General features: G+C 36.7%; 1 protein-coding gene across 1 annotated transcript; it reads right to left on the reverse strand.

Moving 5' to 3' along the window:
- Positions 1–7,513: 7,513 nt before the first annotated feature.
- On the reverse strand, positions 7,514–10,092 carry LOC121330635 (granzyme K-like). Its single transcript, XM_041277331.1, has 5 exons — positions 10,033–10,092; positions 9,453–9,597; positions 8,750–8,888; positions 8,211–8,480; positions 7,514–7,828 (listed from the first exon to the last, which is right to left on the reverse strand). The coding sequence occupies exons 2-5, from the start codon at positions 9,587–9,589 to the stop codon at positions 7,673–7,675; spliced, it is 702 nt and encodes a 233-aa protein (XP_041133265.1). The 5' UTR covers positions 9,590–9,597; positions 10,033–10,092; the 3' UTR covers positions 7,514–7,672.
- Between the last annotated feature and the right edge of the window lie 230 nt (positions 10,093–10,322).

Genomic DNA, 10,322 nt, shown 5'->3' on the forward strand with positions numbered 1-10,322 from the left:
AGGGAAGATAATAATCTGGCTCTTTATTTCAAACCTTAGAATGTGGTTTTAATGATGATATTGCTTGATACCATCTATGACTAGACTGCTAGTGTATCTCTGTGTGATCATTTTTAAAGATAACATGATAAACACTTTAACACAATTTCACAACTACAGTACTTTGAGGACATAATGAATCACATGGCACGTATTCAAAGAAGCCTATGTAGGTTGGTACAATTCTACTAAGGTTTACAAAATGCTGGCCTGGCTAATTGTTGTCCTCTACAATTAAATATTTTATTCTTAGACAGATGTTACATTAGTTCACTATACCTTAACCAATATATATTACCAACACACTGGTAAACATTTTTTTTATTTTTCATTTTGTATTTTGGCACTGTTAACTCTATCAGGTGAACAAAGTGTGCTGATTCAGACCACAAGACAATATCAGGTGTGAAAATAAGCCATTGTTCTATATCTGCCAGCATTTTCCAATCTCTAGCAGCTTCCAGTTGTCTTAGACGAGTTTTGGTTTTAATACACTTTCTTAGAGGTTACTCCCCTCGACGGAGGTTCTTTGTGTGTCATATATTGCTGGCATTGGTGTCAACTTGCTGGTCATGCTGCGCTTGTCTTCCAATGCTAAGGCCAAACATTGCAGCACCTGGTCAAGATGCCAATGGGCTTAACCCAGATGTCAAAATGTGTCTTAATGTAGCTGACGATGAACACAAAGGGCACCATGGATCCTCTCCTACCCATCGATTAGGGTTCTGTGGTGATGGGAGAACATCATATGTTGACTTGATGAGGAAACCAATCCTGCTGTGTTCCATTGTCCATAGATATTGCCAGCCGATCTTGCGTTGTTCCACACTTTATAATCACGTCCATTCTCCCTGCTTGGCCTTGGAAACTGCCTTTACGCACCTCATCCTCTTCTCCTTCTTTTGCACCTCACTGACTACCAACTTCCTCTGTTGAGCTGGGGCTGCTGTAGGAGGATCTGAACTGAGACCAAGGCCTCCTCTTCCATGCTTTACTTGATCCATGATATTACTGATATGAAGGGCAGTGTGGCAATGTTGCCCACCCCTGTGTGTATTTCAGTGTTATATGTTGCGTGTTGTGTGTTAATGTTGGTGTATAGTCATGGGTACACGGGATATAAACAGGTCTGTGTAACACGAGTGTTTAAAATGTATATTTGTATTTAGGCACGAGGATTGCACAACACTTCATGTGCAAGTAAAATGTAATATGTGAGCACAGGGAATTGCACTTTATTAATTCACATGCAGTTTTCTCACAAGCTCTTTGCCATTTAACTGCAGGCTTGTGCCCGTTGAGGTTCTTTTCTCTCTTACGCTGGTTCATCTGACCGGGTTCACGAGGATCATTAGATTCATCAGTTGTGTTTATGCAAGTCCTCCTGTCATCTATGAGAGGGGTGCTATTAGCCTACAAACTGTGCTTTGCTTCCTATCGCCGGATCTACAATAGAGAATGATGGAGAAAGGTAGAAATTAAATATGCAGGATGTCCCTTAAGTCAGACATCGTTTTTTAATGAAGTAATAATGCATGAGCGCTTTAACTTTACCAGTGAATTGAGCATAGGCAACTGGGTGTGGGAAAAGATCTTCAATCCACAACAACTTTCCTTAATTCTCTGCTAGAACATGTACACATATCTGTTATTACTATTCAATTAAATTACCCCTTTAGTTTGTAACTTAAGTTACCTTTTTGGTGTTTTCACATACAGTGCAGTGGTTTTTAATTATTCTACACTTAATTGCTGTCAGCTTCTGGCTACATTCAAGTTAATATTAAATGTATTATAAGTTCAATTAAAAAATAGTTTCCTCTGAAATATTAAGTAATTTATAAAGTGATCAAATATTGGATTCTTTATTTCTTTAAGAAATGTCTTCAACAAATTGAATATACTTTTTTTGGTGCAGATAGTCGATGGAGTGTTGCTGTCCAATTGAAAAGAGAACATCTTAATCTACATAATGCATGATATAATGCATGATATGATGCTTGACTTGTGGCCACTTTATTAGAACCTGTCTACACAATTGGATTTGGCATCTCCCTGAATTAGATATGCAAGTTTGGTTGGTAATGTGATATGATGCCATGAGAGCAATTTGTGAGGTGTAAAAGACGGCTAAAAAGACTTGGCACAAAAACCTTTAATGCAGGGCATCCCACACAATCTCTATCCGCACCATGAGAAGAACCTTGCAGCAGATGGACAATGTAGTCACTGTTGCGAAAACCACCATCTCAGATACCAACAAGAAAACACGCTACAGTGGTGTGCGGAAATTAGACATTGGACTAATGATGATTGGATGAAAATGATGTGGTCCAAAGAGATTTGATTCATGCTTTTTTTGCACACATGGTAAAGCCCAAATATGGAGAAGTCCACCCAGCAATGCTGCACTTGTACCCTGATGGTGATTACTGCTTTCAAGATTGTAATGCATCCGTCCACTGTACAGAATTGTGCGCTAATAGTTTTAGGAGCAGGTCCGAGACTGCAAGCATCTTCCCTAGTCACCAGAATCCCTAGACCTTAATCCAATTGAGCATGCAGAAAAGTTTGTTGCTTAGATTAGAGCAATTTTAAAAGTCTTTATTGGAAATTCAATAAGCATGATACATGTTGTTCATTGCAAACAAACGGAAGTGATTATGCAACATAGAAAAACATTAATATAGATTATGCAAACAGAAATGAACTCAAGTTTTAAAGAGTTACATTTTATTTGCCTCATTTTTAAAAGGATAAGTGAGAAAGCAAGGTATTATGTTTTTTCATTATCATTTTAGATTTTTTTTTTTTTTTTCAAAACCACAGCTATATGGAATTAACGTTTTGTAATTTTTTTAAAGCCAGGCAAGGTACTGCTTTGTGAGATTAATATAAATCCCTGGCCTTTTAAAGAGACCACATTTAATACCATTAGAAACAATCCCTTTATAGATACCATTGCATCGTAATGGCCATCGGAATCTCCCTAGAATAAAAGATAAGACAGTTCATCGAAATATCATATACAAATATCCTAAGTAATTCAAGTGGGTCTCAGTAAATAACATGTTGGTAAAGAAAAACATTAGTGTGTCATTTTGTCACATATACTTTTATTTTTAATACAATGAGCAGTGCATTGTTTATTATTGGTTATTATCATATTATTTAATTGTTGTTCACCCATGGACTTTGAGGGCTCTGGGCTCTATAAACTTTTTGTGTGTTATGTTGCAAAATGTACGGTATCTTAAAAGTAATAGGCATAACAATGTTGAAATGACACCTTCAATGCATGTTTTCCTTTATATCACACCAAAATTAGAGCATAAAACAGCCAATATTCCTTAGAGCAAGTACCTAAAGTAGTATGATGTCATTAGCCAAGGTCTTGTTAGTGTAACAAGGATGATGCAATGAATTGGCCTGTCAGCCCAATGAATTGAATGGAAAGGCAAGGGCTGGACATGAACTGCAAACCCGATGGGTTCAAGATGAATGCCTTACCATTCAACTAAAGACCAAGCTCTGTAGTTGAGAGGTAAGTGCATGTCTTAATAGTCTCTATTATGAATAAATGGCAGGGCTAAATGAAGAGCAGTGCATTGTTCTGATTTTCCTAGTTTAATACTGTTAAATAATGATTTCAAATTTTGCCTCTGTCCTTTGTTTAAAAAAAAAATATTCCAGTGTGTTCTACAAGAAAACACAGACATTGTTTTCCGGCACAGGTAAACCACTTCACAGCAGCTTATTGAAGTACAAAGAGTCCTGTGGCCAAGCGTATGACTATTAACCTCCATTAGTAATCTGAACTTTAATTATTCATAATTCCCTTTTTCTTTAGGAAAAGAACACAACAGCTTTCATTTAACTAGGAACCACTCATTTGCAAATGAAATCCTAATAGTAAAAGCAGTGAACTCATTATTGCCACCTGTTGGACAATCCCTGAATTGCCATAAAAAGTCCAAACTGCATGATGGAATTTAGCTGGCATGCATCCTTTCCACCCTTGCTCTCTCCAGCTCAAAGGTTGCTCTTTGTTATTTGTATTGTGTTGTTGTAATAGCCAGGGCCGCTGTATGTTTCTCGGTCTATAATAGTGACAGTCACCTCTCTGAGTGTGTCCAAAGCTTTTCCTTTATTCTTAGCTAAACCCCATCCTGTAACTTCACATTTGGTACCAGCTTTAACATCATCTCCACGTGTAGGTATTTCGAGAGTAGATACAAAAGTGTTTAGCCTTGCTTTATCATCCAGCTGTAATATTGAAAACAAATGTATTTTTTCTTTTTTTTTTACTCTTAACAAAATAAGATTGCTTTTCTTAAACAAGGCCAATATTTATAGAAGCAAGTACCTGGAGTAGCATGATGTCATGATCCCAGTTCTCACTATTGTACCGAGGATGAGGGGCTGCTCTATTGATTTTGTATGTCTACTGTTCTTTTTCTTTCTTTAAATGTGAATGAGCACCAAGAACCACAACCTGATTTGTTTTGGTCCTCCATTAAAAAAAAAAATAAATTAAAAAAAAAATATATTTAAAGACATATATTATATAGGGTATACAGGGTTACATAGGGAACTCCTTCAGAAAATGGGACCTCTTATGTGCTGAATGTGTCAGTGAGGCTTTATAGAGTCAACATGATAGCAACAATTTCCACCAAACTTTTATCTAGCCTCCTATAAACGCTTCAGATTCCATTTGTCTATAATCTGATAAACTCAACTTTTGCACAAATATTTTTACCTTTGAGGAACTGTATGATTATCACACAATCAATTGCCTGCCGTCGTGTCTGGCAATACAAGTCTCTGTATTAGATGCTAACAAATATGAAGACACTTTAACTGACTGACTGGTTTTAGGACAAGTAGATAGAGGACGAGCCTGAACTCTTACGTCTCGTCGGGTCAGACGGCATCCTGGGCGGTTTGGAGAGCGAGAGATAGGGGACAGGAGATAACACAAAACAAAGGACAGTTCCTTCACTACTCAGGGCAGCATCCTCAGGCAGCTAGGCTGGCAGCTGGGCGGCGTGGAGAGTTTAGGAAAATAAGTCTTGGGTCCGTTTAGGAGAGACAAAGACTAGAGAGGGGCTTGTCCAGACTGATGAATATACTAGCATACTGCAGAGAGGGCCAAATAGATACTTAACCTGAAAGGGAATGAGAGAAGATTAGATAGCCGGACCGGAGCCTGTGGAGGCTCGCGCAGGAGCTGTGAAAGGATAGGATGTGGATGGGGGTCTCCTATGACCTGACGAGGAACTGCCGGGTGGCAGTGGATACTTAGGAGGTCGACCCTGACAGCTGGGGGAGTGATACTCAGTTCACCCCCAGAGGGAGCCCTTGTGCGTTTGGTTCGGTATAGAAAGGAGCGGAGGAAGGGGAGGAGGAGGATCCAAAAACAAACACAGACAGAGAGCGGAAGTAGAATTGTGTAGAAATAGGAAATGGGCAGAGATTGGCATGCGAGACAGCCGATCGGAATTGCGAAGCTGAGCTGGCTGTGTCTGAGCCAGACACATGCAGTGCTGTCGCCATGTGATTGGTAGGGAGCACTGAGCCTGAACTAGGACATGATTATTTCCCCACCCGGAAGTAATTGGGCAGTCAATCTCCTGCCTTTACTGAATGTCCCGAGGAGGCTAGAGTGGCTAGGAAAGGCATAGGGAAAAGGGGTAGGCACGACAGAGAGAGCACCCTCTACAACACACCCCGAATTACACTAAAAGGCTAACATCAAATATAACTGGTAGCATTGTAAAACTGATCATACAGCTTTATCATAAAATGCATTTCAAATAAACATACCTCCTGGGATTAGCAAGAAAAGAATGGAGAGTGCAGTTAGGAGCTTCATCTTGCTGGTTTGAAGTAACAGGCAGTTCTGCACCTCTTTTTAAAAACCTGTGTCTAACTTCAAAGGAAGTGGTTCAGAAGTGACATAGGCAACACAGAGACTTTTGCTGAGCGGTTGTTGCATTTGGGGTACTCTGAAGATGCTTTTTGAATGTAAAAAATAGCAAATACAAAAATTTGAATAATAACTAAATCACTTATGTAACACTAGAGCAATGGAAATAATATTTTTCAATGATAATACTATAATACTAATGAATATACCTGAGGGTTTTTTTTTAGTAGTTACAATGTGAGAATACTGCATACTGGTACTTAAAACAAAACAAAAAAAAACACAGGTTGCCCTAAAACATGCATCCTTTACTAACCATTGGCTTTAATGAAAACTAGTAGTGTGGTCATTATCCTTCAGCAAGTGACTTTCCCAGCGCTCTCTAAAAGAGACTATGCAAAACATACATACTGTATATCCAGGCCTGGATACATTGAACCTTTTGAATATGTGGAGGTGAGCAAGAATTTAGGGAGGGGCATATTTAGAGGTCTGCTACTTTGACGTGGGATGAGCACCGTGAGGGGAAATGCTATTTTGTAAAAGCAGCATGTGACATGTTCTTTGTAAGGGGGGAAACCCTCTGCAGACCTGTTAAAGATAGTTTGACTCCAGTGTGTCTGTGAGCAGCTTTAAAACATGCTTAAATGAGTCTTACTAGTGTGTTACGGTAAGACAGTGAGCATTTTGTTTTTCTTTAGGCCTAGCCCTAATGAAAAATAAATTACTTTCCCCTTTGTACTAGTTAATGCTACATTGCCAAATGAAGTTTTTATACTGCAAGCGTGCACCAAATGTTGATTATTTTCCACTCCCAAAGCCACTAATAAGGGTATGTCAAAAATAATAAATCAATTAAAATACCAGGAAGAAGTACTTGACAATTGGTTATAACTTGGTAAAACATACAACTGACATAAATTCACTTCTATTCATTCGTTACTCAAGCTGCATGTTGTAATATTGGGGGGAAACACATGAACATGCATATATTCTGGAAGAGTGTGTGTGCAATGCAAATTATGCAAAGATGTATTAAACAAATACAAGTGCACACTGAGATATCATTTTATGACCGGAAATCTTCTGGTGTTACTGAAAACGCTTTCTGCATACTTATTAATATAACAAATATTCTAGTGTAGGCTACTTCATGTATCTCAGTTTGCTCAATTGAACCTCATATTACACATTGTTATAAACTGTTAAAAGAACACAAATAAAAAATAGCTTGTTTATGTTTATTGAAAATGTCAAGCATATTAAACATAAAGAAATAATAACCAACACAATTAAACATACACACTTGTGTCACAGACGCTGTTTTTGTCTTACTCTCTCGCCAATTTGGTCAGACATATTTGTATAGTAATTGCTGTAGCCCACTTCTGAATTTTGGCAAAAAATGTAATTTTAGCCCCAAGGTGAGAATTACTGGTTTGAATGATCTGAGCATTAAAAACAAGCAAGCACTAATTAGCAAATACATAAAAAAATAAATTAAAAAAAAAAAAAAAAAAAAAAAACTTTTGCTCTGTAATTTTAAACTATTACTTATTAAAAGTAAAAAAAAAAGAATGAAGAAAATTCAACATGAATGGTTAAACTTTATTCAAGTTGCCAGTTGCTTTTATCTCATGCAGCGGGTTTCTTATTTTATACTAACAAGAAGAAAAGACTAGTACAGTATGTTTGAATCTTTTAGGCATCCCCCCCAGTTATTTCTTGAATCCACTGGATGTGTTTGGGAGTCAGTAAAGTGTATATACCAGGGTTTTTGCCACAATCACTTTTAGGAGGAAAAGATGTCACTGCTTTGAATTCATTGTTGCATATCAGTGGACCACCTGCATCTTCCTGCAAGAAAATAAAAGGTTTGTACTGTAAGACAGAATGCAATTAGTTTGAATAACATCTCATACTATTATTAGTTACTTATGTAAGAATTGAAAGTGGGGCCTCAAAATATTGGCAGTGGCATTTCTATGTATTTATTTATTTTTGCTGAATATATCATATGGTTTGTTTTCTCAAGTAAAATCCTGTCTATACCATAAACCTGAATGAGCTATTCATTGCACAACACTGATCTCCTTAGTTTGTAACCTGAGTATAAAGATAGAAATGGTAGTCGAATCATTATCAAAGAATAATCAATTCAATCTGGATAAAATACTTCTTCTGGGTCTCCTGATGGACAGTTAGGAATGTGAAAAGGGATGTAAATAAATGGCCTTACCTTGCAAGAATTTTTTTTGCCTCTTTTATCACCTGCACAAAGCATGCCATCTGTTATCACAGGATTCAAATGATAGTACTTTTCATTGCAAGTTCTTCTGTCGATAACAGTGATGTTGACCTCCATTAATACATCTGAAGCGACTTTGTTCTTTGCATTTGTTGTCCCCCATCCAGCTACTGTGCATTGAGTTTTTGTTTCGATATCTTTAAATTGTTTAGGCAGCTTGAGCATAGAGACAAACTTGTTCACTTGGGCCGTTATATTCAACTGTAACACAAGTTGGGTTATTGTTAATTGAGGAACAGCATATGAAAAGCATACCTCGCTGGACAATGGATTCTGTTTATCAATATAATGACTGTATGGCAATTGAGTGTTCTCCAAATTGTTTACTGATGAAGTTCTGGAAGGTTACTGGTATAAACAGGTACCATACTGAATTGTAGACATATCAACTACATTAGCTGAGCATTTGTTTATTGTTGAACACTACCTAGTAAAAAGAATGACTATAAAACAAAGGAAACAAAACATACCTCAAGAAGCATAAGATCATTTACTCCAGTTTCATTGTCAAAGCAGGAGTGAGGAAATAGCTGCTTGACTGTAAATGTTTGTTTGACTTTTTCAGGCTTTGAAAGAGAATGGGCCCCCAGCACAACCGTTAGCTTCTTACTAAAATAAAACACACACGTATAATTTAATGTGTCAAACATTTCTAATGTAAGGGCCACATTTAGAAAAGCTTTTTCTTCACTGAGAACCCTGTCTTAAATAAACCCCTTTTTGTAAATAAATTAAATAAAGAAAAGAAAAATACATAACATGTTATTGTTTTAATTTTTACAGTTTAGTACTATAATGGCTTTATTTTTTAAATAAAAATGGTGCAACACAGTTTCTTAGTAAACTTTGAAAAGAATTTTGCAATTATTCCACTTCAACCTTTAATATATATTACAATAATTAGTTTAAACTAAAAAACAAAAACAAAAACAAAAAAACATTGAATCCACAAAGACTGTTGGTATTCACTTAATTGAAAACACTAACTTTGCTTATACACAGGAATAGTAGGCAAGATTTTGACTTTGACCAATAGGTTCTGCCTGTCTCATGAAATATGTTAGACAACTACCTTATTCACCTACAATACCTACAAAGTTAGAATAATGCTTTGTGTACAGAAATTATCTCCCTTTATCTCAACCCCTGCCCCCCTCTACTGTGTATACTTACTCGTAACACCGGGCAGAAGTCAGCACCCACTTCGCTTTGATTAATGTTCCTCCACACAATAATCCATCCTTCTTCTGTATAAGAGCCATATAGGGTCTGGAATGCATAGCCACTTCTTTGCCTCCAATGATTTCCATACAAACATCTGTGCCAATGAAGTCAAGATTTTTCATTATGATAATGTGCATGAGGGGGAACATTTCAAACACTGTCATACACTCATCCATCTTCATTAACATATATATATATATATATATATATATATATATATATATTTATATATAGATATATATATATATGCATAATAGATTATGAACTTCACAAACCTACATAACAATGGTTATTGTACTGGATACTGTCCTCTGCACTAATCTTGTCATGAAACTTTTAACATGGAATTGCTTTGGTGAGAGTTGTGGTATGTAAAAAGTTATAAAAACAAAGTGTTCAATAAAGGTTATTTGTTCACATGTCCAGTAGTAGTTGCATTACTCTACTGGTTTTACTAAACTAATTATTATCGCCTCAAAAGTCTAAACAGATTACATTTTACCATCAATGACTAAACAGAAATACACACCTCCCGGGATTCTCAGGAGAATAACTGCACAGATGCACAGTCCTAATGCTACAGCCTTTGTCATGGTTATTTGAGTGAGCCTTTCTAACTCATGTTTATATTTATATACAAGTTAAAGGGGTGTGGTTTTAATAAATGTGGGCTCAATCATTAGAGCGCTGTATTTGTCAGAAGTGTTAAACTTTTTTTTTATGACTGGGGTAGAGGTACATCTAATGTGGTTTTCTTTGAGAACACGGCGCTTTCCTTTTACTGAAACTGCTAAAGGAAACATCTGTGAGTGTTACAGC

The sequence above is a fragment of the Polyodon spathula genome, chromosome 1, assembly GCF_017654505.1.
Source record: "Polyodon spathula isolate WHYD16114869_AA chromosome 1, ASM1765450v1, whole genome shotgun sequence".
Taxonomy (NCBI): domain Eukaryota; kingdom Metazoa; phylum Chordata; class Actinopteri; order Acipenseriformes; family Polyodontidae; genus Polyodon; species Polyodon spathula.

Coding starts and splice junctions, on each gene's coding strand:
- LOC121330635 (XM_041277331.1), bottom strand. CDS start 9,589: ATGGAAATCATTGGAGGCAAAGAAGTGGCTATGCATTCCAGACCCTAT. Junction 8,481..8,749: donor ATGATCTTATGCTTCTTGAG/GTATGTTTTGTT, acceptor CTTGTGTTACAG/TTGAATATAACGGCCCAAGT. Junction 7,829..8,210: donor GCAAAAAAAATTCTTGCAAG/GTAAGGCCATTT, acceptor ATTTTCTTGCAG/GAAGATGCAGGTGGTCCACT.